General features: G+C 41.7%; 1 protein-coding gene across 7 annotated transcripts in view; it reads left to right on the top strand.

The window, feature by feature from the left end:
* Positions 1-14,709: 14,709 nt before the first annotated feature.
* NPEPPS (aminopeptidase puromycin sensitive) overlaps positions 14,710-23,341 on the top strand; it is a 96,231-nt gene continuing 87,599 nt past the window's right edge. For 4 of the 7 annotated variants that reach the window (XR_016388992.1, XM_089901162.1, XM_089901160.1 and 1 more), the window contains exon 1: positions 14,710-15,117. Coding sequence is in view for 5 of the 7 variants with exons in the window: in XM_089901162.1 (XP_089757288.1) it covers positions 14,857-15,117 (261 nt within the window). In the remaining 2 variants the exon portion in view is untranslated. Of the gene's footprint in view, positions 15,118-15,258; positions 19,308-23,341 lie in introns of those variants that run through there. The other 3 variants (XM_022557709.3, XM_089901163.1, XM_089901165.1) reach the window with 3 other exon arrangements.

Below are 23,341 nucleotides of genomic sequence, written 5' to 3'. Positions count from 1 at the left end.
CTACTCTTTTTTTAAAATTAATTAATTAATTTATTATTTGGTTGCACCGGGTCTTAGTTGTGGCCGGCAGCCTCCTTAGTTGTGGCTCGTGGGCTCCTTAGTTGTGGCTCGTGGGCTCCTTAGTTGCGGCAGGTGAACTCTTAGTTGCAGCATGCATGCGGGATCTAGTTCCCTGGCCAGGGATCAAACCCGGGCCTCCTGCATTGGGAGTGTGGAGTCTTAACCACTGTGCCACCTGGGAAGTCCCCTCATCTGCTCTTGAGTGGGCCAATTTATGCACCATCTGTTAGGGAAGAACTAAATGGGAACTCAAGCTCTAGACTTGTCTTGTTCCAGCCATTCTTTAGGTTAAATTACATCAGCCCTGGAGTTTATGGAAAGAGATCATGGGAAGACTGAGTGTTGAGGTGGAAAGAGTGCCTGTCCTGTGTCAGGTTAACCTGGGTTCTTGCACTGGCTCTGCCAGTTACTAGCCACTGAGATCCCAGGCAAGTCAATTAATCCATGCATTTCTCAGTTTTCCAAAATGAAAATAATACCATGTGCTTCATGTGGTACTTGAGGAGATAAGTGAAGGAATACATAGTATAAAGTGCATAGCAATTCACCAAAGCAATAAAAGTGGCCAATGTTAAAAAAGAAAGTTCTTCCTAACTAGGAATCAAAGAAATGCAAATAAAGAGCAACGGGATACCACTTTCGCCTACCAAACTGACAGATTAAAAGAAAACAAAGCTAATAACATGATGCTGGAGGGTGTGGAAGCAGATATTCTCATATTTTGCTCAAAAGAATGTAAATTTGTACATTTCTGGAGATCAGTTTGGCAACATTTTTAAGAGCCTTAAAAATGTTCATGCTGGGACTTGCTCGTGGCGCAGAGGTTAAGAATCTGCCTGCCAATGCAGGGGACATGGGTTCGATCCTTAGTCCGGGAAGATCCCACATGCCACTGAGCAACAAAGCCTGTGAGCCACAGCTACTGAGTCTGTGCTCTAGAGCCTGCGAGCCATAACTACTGAGCCTGCTACCGAAGCCCTCGCGCCTAGAGTAGCCTAGAGCTACTGAAGTCCTCACGCCTAGAGCTCGTGCTCCACAACAAGAGAAGCCACCGCGATGAGAAGCCCACGCACTGCAAGGAAGAGTAGCCCCTGCTCGCTGCAACTAGAGAAAGCCTGCATGCAGCAACGAAGACACAATGCAGCCAAAAATAAATAAATAAACAAATTTAAATGTGGCATGTTTAAAAAACAAAAAAAGAGTACATAACTGGCGGGATTATATTTGCAGAAGAGAAAGTAAATATTATAAAAAATAATGTTCATGCTCTTTGATCCCTGATTTTACTTCTAGATATTGAGCCTAAGGAAATAATCACATGTAGGAGGAAAAAGATATTGTATATCTATATCTATAAATTTGTTCATATAAGTTCTTTATATCAGGGGTCCCCAACCCTGGGGCCACGGTCCGTGGCCTATTAGGAACCGGGCTGCACAGCAGGAGATGAGCGGCAGGTGAGCAAAACTTCACCTGCCGCTCCGCATCACTTGCATTACCACCTGAACCATCCCCACCCCCCTTCCCTGTGGAAAAATTGTCTTCCATGAAACCGGTCCCTGGTGCCAATACGGTTGGGGACCACTCCTTTATATGACAGAAAATAATATGGTAAGTATGAATTTTCACAACCTTCCTCTCTCCCACAAGGCAAAAAGAATGTTTTGCTGCTCGATTGGTAAAGTGAGGGTATTGGGTCCTGGAGAAAATGCAACAGAGCTTCAATTTAATTAACATTGAAAAGGCAGATATTTATAGGAGAGTGGGAAGAATTTTATCGGACTGTTTGGCGTCAGGGACCAAAGAGATGATGGGAAAAGGAAGGAAGGAAATGGAGAAACCAGGAAAAGCCGAGCTAGTTGGGAGGAAGTTTCAAACAACTGTCCTCTGCATGAAGTATTAAGAGAAAGAGGGAGAAGAGAAGAGAGGATTTTGAGAAGCTTTGCTATGTCTTATTAATGGAATCTCCCTTTGGTTTTGTTTTTTTTAATATATTTTATTTATTTATTTATTTATTTTTGGCTGCATTGGGTCTTCGTTGCTGCGTGCGGGCTTTCTCTAGTTACGGCGAGTGGGGGCTACTCTCCATTGTGGTGCGCGGGCTTCTCATTGCGGTGGCTTCTCGTGGCGGAGCACAGGCTATAGGCGCGCGGGCTTCAGTAGTTCTGGCACGCAGGGTCAGTAGTTGTGGCGCACGGACTCAGTAGTTGTGACACACGGGCTTAGTTGCTCCGCGGCATGTGGGATCTTCCCGGACCAGGGCTCGAACCCTTATCCCCTGCATTGGCAGGCAGATTCTCAACCACTGCACCACCAGGGTGGCCCCTCCCTTTGGTTTTATCTTGAGAAAGTGAAGATTTACTTTTCTTTTTCTTCTCATTCTCCTCCTTTTTCCTTGATTCTTTTATTTTTAAATGCTGGAATGATGTTTCTGTAAAATCTTAGCTTGAGCTACCTGTCAGCTTGGTTATATAGGGGTTATATTTAAAACAGTAAACATAATTAGACACACTCTGAATACCCAAGAATAGGAAATTAGTTAAATAAGTTAACTAGTTTATAAGTTAAGTTAGCGCATGTCTATAGCCATTGACATACTGAAGAATATTTAATAACATGAATACTTGAATAATATATTAAGTGAAATAGGTTATGATCCCAACATGGTGTGTGTGTGTGTGTGTGTGTGTGTGTGTATTGTTATGTATCATCAAAAAAGACAGGAGGTCAGTATACTAATTATTAACAGTGATATGTTTAGAATTACTGATTATTTTTATTTTCTTAATGCTCATCTAAATTTTCTGAATTCCCTACATTGATCAAGTAATATTTTTATAATCAGAAACCTCCTTACCTTAAACCTTATTTTTTAAAATGAGTAGCACAAGAACCATACAGCTTCTAGATAAAGTACAGAAGAGTATCTTTGTGACCTTGAAGGAAACAAAGATTTCTCAGCAGGACACAAAAAGCACTAGCCATAAAAGAAAAAATTGAAAACTTGGACTTCATCAAAATTATAAATATTTACTCATCACAAGACATCACTGGGACTTCCCTGGTGGCACAGTGGTTAAGAGTCTGCCTGCCAATGCAGGGGACACGGGTTTAATCCGGTCTGGGAAGATCCCACATGCTGCGGAGCAACTAAGCCTGTGTGCCACAACTACTGAGCCTGTGCTCTAGAGCCTGCGAGCCACAACTACTGAAGCCCGTGAACCCTAAAGCTATGCTCCACAACAAGAGAAGCCACCGCAATGAGAAGGCCGCGCACCACAATGAAGAGTAGCCCCCACTTGCCGCAATTAGAGAAAGCCCAGGCGCAGCAGTAAAGACCCAACGCAGCCACAAAAAAAAAAGACATCACTAGGAAAATGAGTAGACAAACGATAGACTGGGAAAACAGTTTTCATTTTACATATACATGACCAAGGATTCATATCCAGATAATTTAAGGCGTGCCTATAAATTAACAACAAAAAGTTGAGCTACCCAATTAAAAAATGGGCGAAAGACTTGAAAAGATGCCTCACAAAAAAAGAGATATAAATGGCCAATAAGCCATGAAAAGTGCTTGTAGTAAATGCTATGATGTGCCACTCTGATTCTCCTTTTGGAATGAAGGACTTACTCCTCAGCTGTTGGAAAGGCTGCCAGCAGACAGCTTTCAATCAGTCCACTTCAGTGATTGCCTCTGCTGAAGAGCCCTGACTTTCCCAAGGTCAAAGCTTATACACACATACACACACCATGAATTGCTCTAGGCACTAAGTAAATGTTTAATAAACAAGAGGCTCTTCTCGCAGTGGTCTACATCCAGTGACTAATCAACATGGGGGTACAAAAGCCCAGCCACTTGTCCAAACTCAGAACATTTTTGACGGCTCATCCCAGTTTCAGCGCTTTCTGTAAGGTCAGCTGAGGCCTCTGACACTACATTGTATAATAGCTCAACTTCTTCCCTTGCTCAATCATGCTCTGCCTCTTCTCTTCCACAGATGTTGAGCCCAAGTGCACTCCCTAAAAAACCTCCTGCCAACTAATCTCCCAGTGAGTCTGCTTCCAAGGGAATTCAACCTGTGACAATGCTCAACATCAGTAATCATCAGAAAAATGCAAATTAAAACCATAAGGAGATGCCATTTCACATCCACTAGGAGGGCTAAAAAAGGACACCACCAAATGTTGGTGAAGATGTGGAAAAACTGGAACCCTCATACAGTGCTGGTGGGAGTGCAAAAAGGTACCACCATGTTGGAGAATTGTTTGGCTATTTCTTATAAAATTAAATATATATTTAACCCATGACACAGCAATTCCATTCTTAAGTATGTAGCCAAGAGAAATGAAGACATATTTGTATAAAATTGAACAAGAATACTCATAGCTAGCCTTAGTTATAGTAGCCCCAAACTGGAAATAATACAAATGTCTATCAATAAGAGAAGGAATAAATAAATTACAGTATAGTCCTACCAGACTACTCAGCACTATAAAGGAATGGAGTACTGATACACACAACATGTGTAGATTAAAAACATTATGTTGGGGCTTCCCTGGTAGCGCAGTGGTTAAGAATCCGCCTGCCAATGCAGGGCACATGGGTTCAAGCCCTGGTCTGGGAAAATCCCACATGCCGCGGAGCAACTAAGCCCGTGCGCCACAACTACTGAGTCTGTGCTCTAGAGCCCACGAGCCACAACTACTGAAGCCCGCGTGCCTAGAGCCTGTGCTCCGCAACAAGAGAAGCCACTGCAATGAGAAGCCCACGCACCGCAACGAACAGTAGCCCCTGCTCGCTGCAACTAGAGGAAAGCCCACGTGCAGCAACGAAGACCCAACGCAGCCAAAAATAAAAACAAAATAAATTTAAAACCAAACAAAATTATGTTGTATAAAGCCACACACGTACACACACATACACCCCCCACACACACACACAACACATACTAAAAGATTCCATTGACATGAAGTACAGGAACAGGCGAAACAAATCTACAGTGACAGAAATCAGAAAGTAGTTGGGTTGCTCGGGTGAAGTGGGGGCAGGAATGGGGATTGACTGAAAAGGCCATGAGGAAACTTTCTGGGGTGATGAAAATATTCTATATCTTGTTTTGACTAGTAGTTACACAGTGGTTACAATTGTCGATATGCATTGACCTGAACATTTAAGATTTCTCCATTTTCATTGTATGAAAATTATATTTCAGTCAAAGCTTATACACACATACACACACAATGAATTGCTCTAGGCACTAAGTAAATGTTTAATAAACAAGTGAAGAGGAGATGACTTTTCTAAAGAACCAAATTATTAATAATTATGGAAAAGATTTCCCTTTTCTGGGTTATAGTAAAATGTGATTCTTGTGGGATATTCCTTGATTAAAACTCTGAATATTTATTCTTCACAGTGGTGTTTTTCCCTTCCGCATTAAAATGGTTAAGCTTTGATCTCTCCCAAAATGGCAGAATCAGGTCTATAATGTCTGGCTGCATCATTTGCAGGTGAGTGGAAATGCTAAGAGGATATTAAGATAGTAACAGTGGTGAGAGAAAGAAATAAAAAACCATCATTGGTTTCCCAGTGCGGTAGATCAGCATTTGGCTGCGATTCCACATAATCGTGCCAACATCACTCTCAAAGCAATTTCTCTTATAAAATATGGCACAATCGCCACCCTATTTTGAACATGGGTATTTAATCTCAGCAAAACTATTTAAAGTATTTGAAATATTTGAAGAGACAAGTTGATTTTTATGGAGCTGGTTGATATCAACCTATGCTGTTTTCCACTAAAGTTAATACCCTGGGGAATATGAAAATTAGAAGAAGAGAGTCAGAGAATCCTTTTAGGGGTTTCATAACCTAAAAAACTAAACATGACAGAATGCCAATGACTCTCAAGAGAAAGATTTTTGTAAACACACAAAGCTACTTTAAAATTCCCTTTAATAAAATCAAACAGTTCAAAAACCATTGTCTGCCATCTTCAAAATCTGAAAGACTACTGGTGGCGTTGCCAGATTTAACAGAATCTTCAATTAAATTTGAATTTCAGATAAACAATGAATAGTTTTTAGTATAAGTATCCCCCCAAATATTGCATATTTTAGTATTAGCAGGTCCCATGAAATATTTGAAACATATTTATACTAATAAACAATTTATTAAAAAAAATTTGTTGTTTATCTGGAAATCAAATTTAACTAGGCGTCCTGTACTTTATCTGGCAACCCTAGTACTGGGGAGAGTTATTTGGCCTCCTCTGCAGAACATGAGGCCCCACCTGGCTGATGAGAATGTGCCTTTAGGGTTACTACATGGAATTACGAGGTTAGCAATGGTCATGGTTAAAGGAAAAGAACTGAACCTTTCTTCTGCTCCATGGATTTCTACTCTCTCTTTCACACTGAAGAAATACTGTGAAAAGCATTTCAACGTACTTCTAATTATTTAGAGTGGTAATGGATTAGTTGTACTAAATAAAGAGTATGCTTCATTTGGATCTCTAGGGTTTGTTTGCGTAGGGGCTAAGAGCCTAGGATTAGCCGTATGGATTTATGAACCCAGAGAACTTGTTTCTCTTGCTAGGTTTGCTAGTCCTAGTGAGGAATGAACAGACCTGGTTTTGTAAAGCAGTTGGAAGACTTCGAAGTTGCTGCATGCAAATATTTTCTAATGAAGTTATTCCCACCACCTCTTTCACTAAAGGATTACCCACATTGTTCTGGTTTTATAGGAACTGTTACTGTGGCGGATCTCCCTATTTGTCAGATCTCATCCTCTTTAATGGAGGCTGGAGTACTAGTACTCCAGAGGTAGGTTGAAAACAGCAACATTGCTGAGTCCGTTTTGAGCGCTCATGGAGGGAGCATTCTTTCTAGCAGCAGCTGATGCTCTGCAGCGTGGGGTTCTATTACCTTCATTTGAGCTGCCTGGTTATTCTAGCAATCAGATCTTTCTGTCTCCTTCCTGTTACCTGGCCTTGACACCAGCTATCATGTGCCCACTTTGCCTTGACTCCGAGGCCCACAATTCTTCTTTCATTTTCTTTAAACTCATATGCCAGAATATTGGAATTTCTAGGACATTTACATGGCTATGACAACAGTGGAGAATATTTGAAATCAGGACTGTCCAGTAAAATCTAGGGCATGTAGTCCCCCTAATATTTCAACACTTGTCCTCTGACAGTTACTTAGGACAGCATGGGTATTTGGAAAGGAGACAGGACTGGGAATCAGAAATTCTTCTCTTCATGGCTTTTGTCACTGCTTTGCAGTTAATTTTAGGCAAATTACTGCATCTATCTCTGTCACTTTCTGATCCTTTTTATTTGAAACCCCTTATAAAAATAATAAAAAAGAACAAAGCAAAAGGAACTCACTTTCAACTTACTCTGCCTATCCTTAAAATTTAAGTTTGAATCCTAGTGTTTGTAATACAGCATATTGGGCTTCTCTGTCCATTTACCATGAGGGTGGGGAAAGTTAGGGAAAACTAAGGCCTTAAAGACTTTACCGTTTAATTTTAACTTCTTGTTTAGGAGGATAAAACGAGTGTCTGCTTTCAGGAGTGCAATTTGTAAACTTCAAGTCTGAACCCAAGCTGGATAGAACTATAGTATTCTAATTCCCGGAAAAAATAAAAGGGGCTTGTAAACTAAAGAAAGTGATTTACTCTGTCAGACAGTAAGAATAGCACAATCTGTAAAACAATGTCTCCTTTTTCTCTTTTCTACCTTTTCAATTCCTTTGATCCTGTCAGCCTCCCCTCCACATATGATATCCTCTTAAATTGAGATAAGATAGTGATGAATCATGTTAGTAAAAGTACATAGGGCCAAACAAAGATGTCATATTTTGGCATCACTTGGCACTGAGACACATCAGGACAGGGCAGAAAGAGTTCAGGATTTCCTGATGCAAAGTTCCTAAAACTGTGGTTCCCACTAAGTGGTTAATGTAGGTTTGGGGCAAGAAAAATACAAATTTCTCCTGAATGTTGGAATTATGCCTTTTTGCCTAAGAGTTTTGTCTTTTTTTTTTTTTTTTTTTTTTTGGCCTGCCCTAATTCCTGATGTCAGGTCCCCAGGGTATCTGTGCTCTGCCTCATTCTCAGTGAATGTATATTTTATACAGTGTGATCACACTTTGAACTAAAATAGACCATATCTAGAAATCTGCTGGTACAGCTTCCCAAGGACTAAAGAATATGAACAGTTTGAATTGTTTTTTGTGTCTGTGGCTTCTTCTTGAGTCAATTCACAGTACAGAGATGTTACCCTCTAGATTTTATTTCGGAAAAAAACTGCATCAGATCCCAAAGGCTAGCCTCCATACCAAGACTATTTTCCTAGTAAATGCAGAATATCTGCAAAGGAAAGGGGCCTAGATGCCTACTTTTCAGTCTCTCTTCAGCTCTGGCATTATTTTTTTTATTGAGGACAAGATAACTTTCAGTTCAGTCCTGTGCGTAAGCAGGCCACAAGCCAATTTCTAGTTCCCCCTACGCTTTTCAAGTGTTTATTAATCTTGACTCCAATGCAAATCCTGTAGGGAGGCTGGCAGCAGCAGATTTTCATCCTCAGTTATTTAAGATGTGGCTAAAACTTCAAAGGCAAATTGCTCTCATAAAATCACATCCTGTAAAGACGTGATTTCACCAGGTTGGCAGGCCTTAGTGTTTTGAGTATCTTTTCTTCACCCCACCCTTAACCTAGGGTTGGACAGAGGTGAGATTATTCTCTTTGCTAGGTATGGGGTCAGGTCTTGAAGGAAGACTAATTCTGATGTAAATTCTTTCTTGTCAGGGATTTAAAAAACAAATAGAAATAGAGCCAAGGGCGGAGAAACTGAGGCTATCTGACTGTTGCCAAGTTGCTGAGACTAATCCTTTTGGCTACTTCACTGGTCTGGTTCAACCTAAGCCCTCACTATTTTTTTTTGGATTTGAAGTCAAGGCAACACCATTGCTAAGTCAATTCCAGCATGCCAGCTCCAGAACACTGTAACCTTTAAAGTATTGGGATTCCGTGGGAAATATAGCAGCATTCCAGAGACCCACGCATCAGACACAGACATATGCATTCTTCCCTGCAGCAGGGGCCGTTGGCCTTACTCCCTAAGTGATGTCCTCAGGAGTCCAGCGGCTGATCCTTCATAAGAGGACAGGGTCAAACAGGCTCATCTCAACTTGAAGATCACCAGCAAAGGGCCTGGGTTTAGTCATGTAGTTGCCCAGTCACTTGGGATTGGTAAATAATCCTGGAATAGTAGTAGTAAAAAAGGGAGCAGAAGTACTGAAAAAAGGGGCGGGGGGAGGGTCTAGAAAGGAAGTAAGACAGGTGGAAATGCATGACTTTTTCAACTTCCTGATGGAAAGATCCAAGAGAAATAAAACTCTTTCCGACTCTGAGGACCTTTCTTTGGCTATATTTGGATGTATATAATGTCATATTGCCACTCTCAAATAAATAAATGAACACATACAGATATATACACACATACATATATCACCTGTTACATCAAATATAGTTATTATCCATCAGTATAGTATACATTTTATTTTATTTTATTATTATTTTTTGCGGTACGCAGGCCTCTCACTGCTGTGGCCTCTCCCGTTGTGGAGCACAGGCTCCGTACGCGCAGGCTCAGCGGCCATGGCTCACGGGCCCAGCCGCTCCGCGGCACGTGGGATCTTCCCGTACCGGGGCACGAATCCGTGTCCCCTGCGTCGGCAGGCAGGCTCTCAACCACTGCGCCACCAGGGAAGCCCAGTATACATTTTAAATAAAGCATATGGAATTAATCTACTCTCTTTCATGAAGAACACAGGATGGGTAGGCAACATTCCATCTACTCCCCACATTTCCAACGGTCATTCCAACAGCCATTTTAAGTTAGAGAAAAGAGTGAAGCTGGGATCTCATGGCATCAGCTTCCTATGGATTACTCTCCAACTTTTTGTCTCCCTGGTTTTTGGAACCCCTTCACCATCTTCCACAGGTAAGACTCATGTTAGTGGAACTGGAGTTACACGCTTGAAACTGACGTTGAAGGCTATAATTTCTAAGTGAGTCTAAATAGTAATAGTAATGCTTTGTTTTCATCTAATGTGGTGGGTTTTATAATGGCCTCCCAAACTCTTCGACCTGTTTCTCTTCCCCTTTCAATGTTCCATGGCCAGTGTGTCTCGCCTTTCTGCCTGAATATTTTGGCTTCCTAACCCGATTCCTTTATATTCTCTTTGCTTTGAAACATCTCCTTCAATTTCTTACATTTGCTCTATACAGTTGACCCTTGAACAGCATGGAGGTTAGGGGCACTGACCACTCCCTCCAGTCAAAAAAAAAATCAATGTATAACTTTACAGTCAGTCTCTGCATCTGAGGATTCAATCAACCACAGATCATGTAGTCCTATAGTTTGTATTTTATTGAAAAAAACCCATGTATAAGTGGACTCGTGCAGTCCAAACCTGTGTTGTTCAAGGACCAACTGTATATCCTTTACTCCAACTTTTTATCTACAACTCATGCTGTGAAGATCATTCTGATATTAAGCACATGACAGGACTTCCCTGGTGGCACAGTGAGAATTTGCCTGCTAATGCAGGGGACATGGGTTCGATCCCTGGTCTGGGAAGATCCCACATGCCACGGAACAAATAAGCCTGTGCACCACAACTATTGAGCCTGCGAACCACAACTACTGAGCCTGCGCACCACAACTGCTGAAGCCCACGCGCCTAGAGCCCATGCTCTGCAACAAGAGAAGCCACTGCAATAGGTCCGCACGCCGCAACGAAGAGTAGCCCCCGCTCGCCACAACTAGAGAAAGCCTGCGCACAGCAATGAAGACTCAACGCGGCAAAAACAAAAAACAAAAAAGAACATGACAGACTTCTTTTTTTTAAAAGAAATTCCCAAGCCACAAGTAAAATAATAATACTTTTCTTTGAGAAGAGTATGTATTATGCACTTATCTGTGGAAACTGAAGCAGGGAAATTATAAGACTTGCTCTAGGTCATATATAAAAATTGGGACTATGTCCTCAGACTCTCAGACTAGTGCTTTAAAACTAAAGACAAAAGGGACTAAGATCAAAATGAATTTGATTAGTTTTTTTTCTTTCTTTTTATTGAAGGATACAACTTGCATAGGTTTTTTTCATTTGCAGATTTTCAAGGGCTTTGTTAAACAGAGAAGCCGAGGAGAAATCTGTTAAAAGTACTGCTAATGACCTTGAGATATTGCTGACTTCCCTACTCTTTCTGAAGCCCCATTGGAGGGAAATTAATTTCCAAGAGCCTTAAACTTCATTTAAACTATGCCAGAGAAGACTGCCTGGAGCATATGTTAGCTCCTTAGTCTTCTTAATGGGAACTATATGCTACCTTCCGTTCCTCTGTCCCAAGTAGGCCTGGGTTCAATATTGATTTGCTGCATTGGAACCTCGTGGGTCATGGGACTAGGGATGTGGCCAAGTAAGATTCTCCTCTTTATTACTGTTGCCATGAAGTCTATGGCCCTGGTAGGTTTTTTGTTTTGTTTTTTAAAACATTTCTGTGATTTTATAAAAGAGCTTGCTTCTAGCCTTAGGTTCACATAGGTTCTCTGTGGAGCACACAGCTTATATACAAAGGAAAGGCTACAGGCTGGGTAAAATACTCTCTCTTGGTCAGTTGGTTAGTTGGGTCAATAAAAATTGAGATGTACTTTGTGCAGGGCTCAGTACTGACAGTTAAAAAAGAATAAGAAGTCAAGCTTTTGCTAGTAGTACATCTTAAAAAGATATCCATATAAGACAAATTAAAAATACAATTACAGAAAAACAGAACAAGTCCAAATAAGTCAGCAAAAGCCAGTACTTGAGAGCTGATGGGAAATGGGTTACAGTTGGGTGGAGTTAGTCAATGAGGACTTTCTGGAAGAGGTGAGTTTTGAAGGAAGGGAGGGGCATGGGTTTGCGAAGAAGGATGAGGAGGCCTTTCCTAGCAATAATGCATGAGCAATGGTAGAGAAGAGAGTGAGCAAGCTCTAAGGACCAAGTGGTAAACAGCTTAGCTTGCTAAGACTGGAGAATCTATGTTAAAGGGTAAGGAGAAACAAGTCGGAGAAAATGGTAAGGACAGTGCATGAAGAGCCTTAAATGGTTATATATCAAATTTGCTTTAACAGAAAAGAGGGAGCCTCAAAGGTTCTTGCATAATAAAAATAACTTTTTAAGAAGCTGAGGTACAGATGAATTAGAATAAAACAAAACTGGAGAAGTAGAAAATAGGGGAGATGCTGCAAAATTTTCCAGGAGAGAAAAAAAATGGCTGGGTCCTAATGCCAGCTCTGCCATTTATTAGCTATATGACCTTGGGCAAGTCACTAAATCTCTGTGTGCCTGTTTTCTCATCTGTAAAATGGGGATAATGGTGTCCACCTAACAGAATTGTTGAATGGATTAAATGAATTAATACATGAAAAGTGTTAGTAAGCACTCAATATATTAGTATGCAATTATTAATTACATTATTAATATATTAGTATTATATTATTATTTTATGACCAAAAAGTGGGCATAGAAATGCATCCATGTAACAAAAGGCCCCATCTCACGTCTTACTTTGAAATGATTGCAGCTTTTCAGTCTGTTCTAAAAGGTATGTAGGATTCAGAGGATAGGCGGGCAGGCTTAGTGTCCGAGACTGTGCTGATCAATATAATAGTCACTAGTCACATGGGGTTGTTGAAAACCCAAAATGTGCCTAGTCAAAACTGAGATGTGCTGTAAATTGAGATGTGCTGTAAATACACACTGGATTTCAAAGCCTTATTATGGAAAAAAAAATCACATACATTTATTTTTTTGGCCACCCAGCTTGCGGGAACTCAGTTCCCCCACCTGGGATTGAATCCAGGCGGTGGCAGTGAAAGCCCAGAATCCTAACCACTAGGCCACCAGGGAACTCCCTCATTAAAACTTTTTTGTTGATTGCATGTTGAAATGATAATATTTTGGATATATGGGGTTAAATAAGATGTATCAGTTTCACCTTTTTCTCTTTTTTTTGAATTTAAAGTTACTTAGCTGGCTTGCATTATATATATATATATTTTTTTTAAATAAATTTATTTATTTTTGTCTGTGTTGGGTCTTTGTTGCAGCGAGCAGGGGCTACCCTTAGTTGGGGTGCGCGGGCTTCTCACTGCCATGGCTTTTCTTGTTGCGGAATGTGGGCTGTAGGTGGGTGGGCTCAGTAGTTGTGGCTCGCGGGCTCTAGAGCGCAGGCTCAGTAGTTGTGGTGCACGGGCTTAGTTGCTCCGCGGCATGTGGGATCTTCCCAGACCAGGGATCGAACCCGTGTCCCCCGCACTGGCAGGCGGACTCCCAACCACTGCGCCACCAGGGAAGTCCCTTGCATTATATTTCTATTGAACAATAGTGGTCCAGTACAACTTTCAGCACTGAGTTTTAAAAATTAAGCGGTTCTACATGAGAAGGTTCTATAAAGGAATATGGGGAATTATAGATAAAACCTCCTTGTCCTTGACACTTTAAAACATATATTTAAATATACACACATTTATATGTAATTAATATATATTTATATTAAAAATATATATACCTCAATTTGCGAGATACCTACAAAACTGAGGGAGCCACAGCTAATTTACCTTTAAAGAGGCCACAATTGGTAAAAGGTCTTTTATTTTATTATTATTATTTTTGGCTCCACCACGAGGCTTGCGTGATCTTAGTTCCCCAACCAGGAATCTAACCTAGGCCCTGGCAGTGAGAGCACAGAATCCTAACCACTGGACCGGCAGGGAATATCCAGGTCTTCTATTTTTTTCAAAAAAGCAGAAACAAAGACGAAAACAGAAAAAAGGTGAAGCACATCTTACTTTTGAACATTAAATCATGAAAACAAAAATCTTCTAATTTCTGAAATCACACCCTCAAAGGTCCAAACCTTATTGGTTTAAGTAACCTGAATTATTAAAGGTTTTCTGACAAAATTTTTCATATCATCCCCTGAAGTTACTACTTAAAATAACAGAAATAATTACGGCCAAAGAGCCTCCCATCAGGGTTTTCTGCTGGTCTGGAGGTAAAAATCTAGTTTGGGGTTTTGCTCTTAATTGATATTTCAACATTTTGCCTGACTGCACTGACCAACTACATAGGCTTCTATTTCCAAAGACAGCCCGGGGGTTAGCGGGGTGGGGGGAAAGAGAGAGAGAGAGAGACTGAGAGAGACAGAGAGAGAGAGAGAGGTGTGTGTGTGTGTGTGTGTGTGTAGGGGGTGGGGGGCCCTCACGCCTTTTCTGTGCTTCTCAAACCCTTCCGGGCTTCTTCCAGCTCGCAGGCGGCCTGCTCCCCGCAGCGGCGTAGACAGGTGCAGCGCGGGCCGCTGCCTCCCACCCCCAGGGCTCGCCGGCGACCCTACATCCCGCCAAGCTGGCCGCGCCCTCGCCGCTCCGCCCCCTTCCCGGCGCGCGCGCGCACACCGGCGGAGGCGCGCCCGTCCGGCGGGGCCGCGCACGCAAAACTGCTGCTGCTGCCGCCGCCGCCTCCTCCCTCCCTCCCTCCCTCCCTCTCTCCCTCCCTCCCTGCTGGCCCTCCTCCCCTTCCCTCCCCTCCGCCCCCTTCCCTGTAGGCAGCCGGCCCGCCAGCCCGCGCGTCCGTACTGCCTGCCTCCCGGCCCCTGGCGCTCCGGCTGGGTCTCTCCCCCGCCCCCAGGCTCCCCCGGTCGCTCTCCTCAGGCGGTCGCCGGCGCTCGGTGGATGTGGCTGGCAGCCGCCGCCCCCTCCCTCGCTCGCCGCCTGCTCTTCCTCGGCCCTCCGCCTCCTCCCCTCCTCCTTCTCCTCCTCAGCCGCTCCTCTCGCCGCCGCCGCCGCCTCCACAGCCTGGGCCTCGCCGCGATGCCGGAGAAGAGGCCCTTCGAGCGGCTGCCTGCCGACGTCTGCCCCATCAATTACAGCCTTTGCCTCAAGCCCGATTTGCTGGACTTCACCTTCGAGGGCAAGCTGGAGGCCTCCGCCCAGGTACGGCGACCCTCGGGTGCCGGGGGCGAGCTGCCGGGCAAGCAGTTAGGCCGCGCCCACGGGCTGGGCTGGGGGCCCGGTCGGCCGGGCGAGCGGGCGCGCGGGCCTGGGCGCTGCGGACCTGGGGCTGGGGGGGCCGGCTCGGGGACGGGCGCGCCCCTCTGGGGCGGCCGCGGGGCGCCCGGCGGCTGTGCTCTGCCCTGCCGGCCTGGGGCCCGGGCCGTGCTGCAGGGAGCGCCGCGGGAACCGGCCGGCCCGGCCCGTGTGCCCCTCGGGGCCAGCACACCTGTGTGGAGCCTCCCCCAAACCCCGGCCCTTCCGGGCTTGGTCTTGGTCTGGGAGAGGCTGGAGGGTGTTGGGGAGGCCAGAGGGGTCATCGGAGTCCATGCGTAGCCTCCTGACTCAGTTCTTTTCTCTCGTTCTCCCTACGCCCCATGGAGGACACATTGGAAGGGGCAGTCATCTGGGACTCCGGCTGCCGCGCGTTAGCCAGGAGGGGAGATTCTAGAAGGGGGAAGAGGGTGAGAAGGAGAATGTTAATCCCGGGCAGCCTTGCTGAGTTCTCCCCGCCTGCTCCGGCCCAGGGGCTGGGTTTCTAAGATGATCCGCCCCCTCCCCCTTCTTTCCCTCAAGTGACAGTGCAGCATTGACTTTGTTCTCTCCTAACCTCTAAAGAAGCTGAAGGAGGACCCCTATCTCCGCTTTTCCTTCCATCTTCTTAGCTTTGCAGCCTTTAAAGCAGGTGGATTTATTGCTACAGCGATGGTTGCTTAGCAGTACCCTCCTCTGAAAGAAGCTATTGGTTTTAGCATACCACCGGTGAAAATATTCCATTACTCTTCATTGCAGTTTTTGGTGAATCATGCTCCCCCCGCCCCTCCCCCCGCAGATTATCTAAAGTATTGTTTGATTTTGGAGATCATTAGTATTGATGCCCTACAAAGATCTAGAACAATAGACATTTGTGATACCATGTTATATGATGTATTATGTGAAGTCTGTAATGAAAAATGGGAACTGTTTAGTAGTTACCTTTAAAAAGAATGATGGTAAATACATTTTGTTTCATTTCTTTTCCTACTGCAGTCAGGGGGAAAAAATCAGTAGGCCTCAACCTTAAAGATTAGGGTGTATGTAGCAGCGAAATGAAAAAAATGTAGACTAGTGTAGCGTTCGAATGAATTGAAAGTTGGCAGTTGTTTTTGAAAGCCGAGTACTCAGATTGAAAATATGTCTAAAAGTGTAGAATTAAAAAGTATACTGTCAGATTTGGAGTGCTTGTACGAAAGCATGAGGGCTCTGTTGTCTGGCTGCATCAAAAGGCAAAACTTACCCCTGTGAAAGTCAGGTGATTTAAAAATTTTCCATTAAGAATATGAATCAGAATGAGTGCATCTTGGGTCTAAATTAGGATTTGAGAGGGTTATTTGGGAGAGACTGTTTATTTAAGCCAAGTGACTAGAGTGTTTGATATATATTGGCTGTGGGCAGATGGGAGGGATTGTAAACAGTAGTGTGTCTTGTGACTTGGCAGACCTGCGGGAAGAAGGACCTAGCAATGAATGAGTTTGCATTATGTGCAAAGACTAACATTAAAAAAAAATCATTTGTTTCTTTACCCCAATAGTTGGTGTACCCCATAATGCATTCATAATTTTGAGAGGTATACATATTTAGGGAAAAGTTTCAGAAAAAATATTATCAATAATAAAGATTTTCAAATGATTATTTTATTGGGAAATGATAGTTTTATTTGTGTTAGGGTATGACAACAAGCAGTGACATGCTTGTCCTTACCCCTTTTCTACTTGCTTTTGGAAAGAAATGAGAAATAGTTGGTGGACTGGTTTGGGCCAATGAAGGAGCATGTGGTAATGTACTAGGCATTAGCAGGGACTCATTAATTTGATACAAGGAAATAAATGAATCTTTTTTTTTTTTTTTGTAACATTAAGTTTTCAAAGCTTTTCAGAAAATTTTTTTCAGGCAAGGTGGCAACACAAATGAAAGATGGCATGATAGAGAATTCTAACAGGTTTTATTAAAGGATGATTGGACTTTTTAATTGTATGCTTTGCCACCTTTGGAAGTGTAAAGAGGAGTTAACATTAGTAAAAAGTTAACATTAGTAGTAAAAAGCATATATTGATGTTTTTGAAATGCATAGATTGGAGCAGTAAGTTTAACTTGTGGCATTAGGTGGTATCTGATTGTGGAAATATAAAAATGTGGACAAAATTATATCTCTAGAAGCCTAGATTGATAATTGGTATTGTGTCAGTTCCCTAACAGTTTGGAATTACATTGCACAAAGTATGCAAGTTGCTTGGTTGCTTTAGTTGCAAAATTTTATGATAAGCTCAGAGTATTTGTACAGGTTACATATTAGAAACTTAGTGGATTTTTAACCTGGTCTGGGGTGTGGACTCCTGGGGAAGATGAAAATTAGTCAATGTGCAGTGATTTAAAAGTAGTTGTCTTTTACGTAAGTGAGTGTGGTCTAATTCAGCAGGTTTTGAAAATGTGTTATCATGGGCCTAGAAAAATGGGACATTCCCTTTCCTCTCCTTTTACATTAGGATATTTGAGAGGAACAGACTTCGTAGCTATTTAAAATTCTGACTCTCTTGCTTTGTGGTTAATTAATTTAAAAATAGATTACAAGTTTATGTGAGTGGCTATAGTTCCTGGTTATGAGTGTATAGTGGTTTATACAGTAATTCTCTTATGGAAATATTTCACCTGTGCCAGAGAAATTAACTTTATCCTTCAATGCCAGAAGTCAGGATATACTAAACAATCCCTGGCCTCCGCCAACAAAATATTCATGATGGTGATGACTAAATTGGCACGTAGAGGAGAGTTACAGATACAGTAGATTGTTTGGCAGGCTACAACTTGGCACCTAAGTGGATGTTATTGTCACCCTGTGTTATGGAATTTTCTGCCCAAATTTTGCAGATATTCTATGCAGTCATTTTAGTAGTTTTTTATTACTTAAAACAGATAAAGTTAATTAATTTGTACAGCATTGTGCTAGATCACTAAATCGTCTTAAATTAAATTTGAAAGATTAGTCATAAAGAATTGAATTTGTTCAGATTTTCTATTCTGTTTCTTGAAATGTATCAATGAGGAAACACCTGGGTATAAGAAACTTTTGTATGGTAAGTTGTATCCAGTATCATCTGGCATTGAATTTTGCAGTGAATTTTCTAGATAAATGAAGCTTACCCTTTGAGGCACTCAGACTTTAAAAAATATGTAAATATTTTGATGGAAATGTTTATCTTTTTAAGCTCCATAATTCCTCATAATCTAGGTTTCTTTCTTTTCTTCTTTTTCTAAATACTGGACAGCATTCTAACATGTCATTGATACTTATAACCATAGATTACCCAAAACTGTGTACTATAATTTACTAGTTTCATATCTTTTCTTTAAAGTTTGTTTTCCTTACTCTCAGGTTATTACTTGCTGCTTGTTGTGCCTTGTTGCTCCCTATTGTGCAATTTCTTCCCTCTTCTATTTTACTGAACTTGATCTGAAGAGGTCTAAGTAACCAAATAAACAAGCTTGTTTGAGCTTAAAATTTTTTTCTAAGTGAGGGTTTGATGGATTCTCTTCTGAGTGTAGGGTATGAGCTTTATTGTATGGACTTTGAATCATCTATTCTGGCTTCCATAAAGGCTTTTTTTTTTTTTTTTTTTTAAACTTCCTGGTTCTTGATAATTGATATTGTCCAATACAACAGTACAACCTGGATAAATGCAGTCTTGAGTAGTAAATTATCTATGAAACTTCTCTGAACTTTGCTACATAAATGAGCCTGTTCTTATTGTAAAGTAAATCTTATTCTAATCTGTATTTGAGTCAGTGGCAAAGGACTGAGTCTTCAGATAGCTGTTTTGTTGTTAATTGAGATTAGTTGTCTAGATCTTGGAGATTCCATTTTGAACACCATACAAGTATGTAGCTCTCAGTTTATTTGGCCACATGTAATCACTTTAAAATTTTATTTTAAATTAGGAAACATTTTAAATACAGAGAAAGTAACCACCACCCAGATTTAGCAGATATTAATGTTTTGCCCCATTTGTTTTAGCGTGTACATGATGTTTTTTGGAAAATAAAATGTCACAGAAACCACTAAAGTTCATTTCCATCTCTTCTCACCCTCACCCTGAGAGGTAAATTCTCTTTTTTGGTAGGTATTATTCCTATGTATAGTTTTAAAGTTTTAGGGTGTACAAAAGTAGCTACAAACAATAAATAGTAATGTTCCGTATGTTTATGTGTTTATGTGTTATGTTTGACTTTCTGCAGCTTGCCCTTTTTAATGTCTCTTTTGTTAGAAAACTCAGCTCAATTTGTGTTTACTAATTATTTGCTCCTTATTGTCTTTAGAAATTATAGCCCTATTCCACAAAGGCAATGATTATTACAAAATTTTAATGATGAAATCGCTTTTTAGGCAAAGTGACTCAGGCTTCAGACTGACTGGTATTTAGAATTATCACACTGGAGATTTCCTTTTACTAAAATCTCAGGATTTTAGCAATCAGAAAAAAACCCTTTTGAGTCTTTCTAGTACGTGTAATGTGTATTCCTGAGTGATTGTAGTAAAGACTTATTTAGGAAAAAAATTGTCTTAGATTGCTGCTTTCGTAGCTCTTAGGAAACTTCCATTGTAAAATTGTTACCAATGGTCAAGCTGTCTCTTCAGTAGAACCATTACTTAACATTTGGTTCAGTTGAAGTACAGTCTGTATGGGACTCCAAGAAGACTTAACTAACCCTGGGTTTGAATCAAAGAAAGGATATGCTAACGTTCCATTCATTAATAGCACCAAATGGAAAAGTTGGAAATAAGCTTGTTATCAACACAATTTATATGCCAGTTTTAACATTCTGCTTCTATTTTAAGTTTGGAAAGTGAAGATTTTTTTAAAAAATAAATTTATTTATTTATTTATATTTTATTTTTGGCTGTGTTGGGTCTTCGTTGCTGCGCGTGGGCTTTCTCTAGTTGTGGTGAGTGGGGGCTACTCTTCGTGGCGGTGCGTGGGCTTCTCATTGCAGTGGCTTCTCTTGTTGCAGAGCATGGGCTCTAGGTGCATGGGTTTCAGTAGTTGCGGCATGTGGGATCAATAGTTGTGGCTTGCGGGCTCCAGAGCACAGGCTCAGTAGTTGTGGCACACAGGCTTAGTTGCTCTGCGGCATGTGGGATCTTCCTGGACCAGGGCTCGAACCTGTGTGCTCTGCATTGGCAGGCGGATTCTTAACCACTGTGCCACCAGGGAAGTCCAGTGAAGATGATAATGCTGAAATTCCTTTGATTTATTACCTGTTTTTTTTTTTTAAATTAAAGTATAGTTGACTTACATTATTACCTGTATTTTTGACAGTGGAACATACAGGTAGTATTCAATAACATGATAATGTTAGTGTGTGAGAAATCATATTGAATCATTAGGTCAGTGCTCTTGTTGGGAAAGCATCAAAAAGATCAGTGTGGTGGTTGAGTACTTATACGCTTAAGTCCACGCGGATATTTTAAATTACATTCCTTGGTTGGTACATAGAGTATGCTGATATCCAATATAAGATATAATATGTGCTATATAATACAGCACATAGTTCTTAAATTTTATAGCATTTTGATTAGGTACTTTATAGACTGTTAGGTGCACATTTAGTCTTGGTCTCTGTGCACGGGTTTTGTTTTTTTTAAATTTATTTATTTAATTTATTTATTTTTGGCTGTGTTGGGTCTTCATTGCTCTGCGCCGGCTTTCTCTAGTTGCCTCCAGTGGGGGGCTACTCTTCGTTGAGGTGTGCAGGCTTCTCATTTAGGTGGCTTCTCTTGTTGAGGAGCATGGGCTCTAGGCACGTGGACTTCAGTAGTTGTGGCATGTGGGCTCAGTAGTTGTGGCTTGTGGCTCTAGAGTGCAGGCTCAGTAGTTGTGGCGCACAGGCTTAGTTGCTCCGCGGCATGTGGGATCTTCCTGGCCCAGGGATCGAACCCGTGTCCCCTGCGTTGGCAGGTGGATTCTTAACCGCTGTGCCACCAGAAAAGCCCTCTGTACATGTGTCTTAATAATGTCATCTATTAAGTGATTACTATGTATCAGGCACTAAGTGGTAAAAGCCCTTTCTATGGATTATCCTGTTGTTTAAAATGCATCTCTAGGGGCTTCCCTGGTGGTCCAGTGGTTAAGACTCTACGCTTCCACTGCAGGGGGCACAGGTTTGATCCCTTGTCGGGGAAGTTCTGCATGCCACGAGGTGCGGCCAAAAAAAAAAAAAATCTCTAATATGAGACAGAATATACTGTCTGTTTTTTAAAGTTTGAGTGGAGTTCTATTATTAAGATAAGTATTTTTGTTCCTTTAGTTCTCCCCTTCCACCCTTCCAGAAATGGCAATACCCTGAAAAAAAGAATTAATTGGGCTTCCTTGGTGGCGCAGTGGTTGAGGGTCCGCCTGCCGATGCAGGGGACACGGGTTCTTGCCCCGGTCCGGGAAGATCCCACATGCCGCAGAGTGGCTAGGCCTGTGAGTCATGGCCGCTGAGCCTGCGCGTCCAGAGCCTGTACTCCACAACGGGAGAGGCCACAACAGTGAGAGACCCGCGTACCGCAAAAAAAAAAAAAAGAATTGCTGTTCAACTAGCAGCTTAATTCATTAGTATAAACAGGTGGGTTTTCCCTAAACCCAGGAGGAATTGGAATGTACTTGTAACTAGATGTTGTGCCCTGTACCTTTCCAAAGTTAACGAACACTTTCCCTCAAAATGGTACAATAGTAGTGAGATAAATGTCATTTGGCATATGTAGTATAGTACAAGTATTTTTTTTTTTTTTTTTTTTTGCGGTACGCGGGCCTCTCACTGTTGTGGCCTCTCCCGTTGCGGAGCACAGGCTCCGGACGCGCAGACTCAGCGGCCATGGCTCACGGGCCCAGCCGCTCCGCGGCATGTGGGATCTTCCCGAACCGGGGCACGAACCCACGTTCCCTGCATTGGCAGGCGGACTCTCAACCACTGCGCCACCAGGGAAGCCCAGTACAGGTATCTTGACATGGTAGATTAACTGCTTGGCTACCATTAAATTCATTGTAGATGTTGGTGGATGAAAATAGGATTGCCTAGGTAAAGATTAAGACATGTAACTAGGGACTTCCCTGGTGGTCCAGTGGTTAAGACTCCGTGCTTCCAATGCAGGGGTCCTGGGTTCGATCCCTGGTCAGGGAACTAGATCCCGTGTGCCAGAACTAAGACCTGGCGCAGCCATATAAATAAATAAATATTAAAAAAACCCAAAACAAAACAACAAACATGTAAATAACCCACTGTTAATGATTTCGTTGGCATAAACGTCAAACTCTGGAAGGTTTTTATTCATTTTACCCTTTGGAGCACACCCCAGTGCTTCATTTTTGTGTTTCTGAAAATTTTTTTAAAAGTCAGTTTGTGAATAGGCAAAGAGTTGTTCTTTTCTTTTTGTTCATACATAGTGCTATAAACAGCCAGTTGAGATGTAAAAGTTTTAGTGCTGTTTAGGTATGTTCTGGTGAAGTAAACAGTGTGAAGGAATATTATCACTTACAAAAAAACCCCCAAAAAACAAAAACCCAAAAAACTGTTCACTAAATGGCATTTTTGTTTAGAAACAGGAAGATTTATGAGAATATTTTTTTTTTAAATGAGCCAAAATAGTTTCACTTTATGTGTTAGAGATTTTGACAGTCTGTTACAGGCTTAATAACATACTATCTGTAATTTAGGTCAGGTAATTTTAGTTTAATATTAATCATGTTTATGTATTGGTTATTAATAAAATAATTACTCTTAGGTATAGCTTTTTCATACAGATTTTATATTACTCTGTGTCCTTACCTAGTTCTGTGGTCCGTTCAGTGACACTCAAGGCACTGTTGGGTTTTGTTTGGTCTATACAGTGTTTTAGAAAATTTTGAATTAGTTGTCATCAATTAGAAATTGGGAGATTGCACATGAATTCTGAATTTGTGGCTTTTTTTTAATTGGAAGATCTGTCAACACTGAGTCTGTTTTTTATTGTATATAGCAGTAATTGGTTAGCTCCAAGAAATGTCTACTTCCCGCTTCCTTTACACATAGCTTTCCTTTATGCATAGCCTTTACCTGGCCTACCGTACTCATCTGTTTCATTGGCCTCTGTAGGCATATGTGATTTAGGACA

This window comes from Delphinapterus leucas, chromosome 19 (assembly GCF_059928025.1).
Source record: "Delphinapterus leucas isolate spDelLeu-1000000601 "Yukka" chromosome 19, BTC_Dleu_Yukka2, whole genome shotgun sequence".
Classification (NCBI taxonomy): Eukaryota; Metazoa; Chordata; class Mammalia; order Artiodactyla; family Monodontidae; genus Delphinapterus; species Delphinapterus leucas.
The sequence above is the reverse complement of the archived record's forward strand: the minus strand, read 5'-3'. Positions and strand labels throughout refer to the sequence as shown.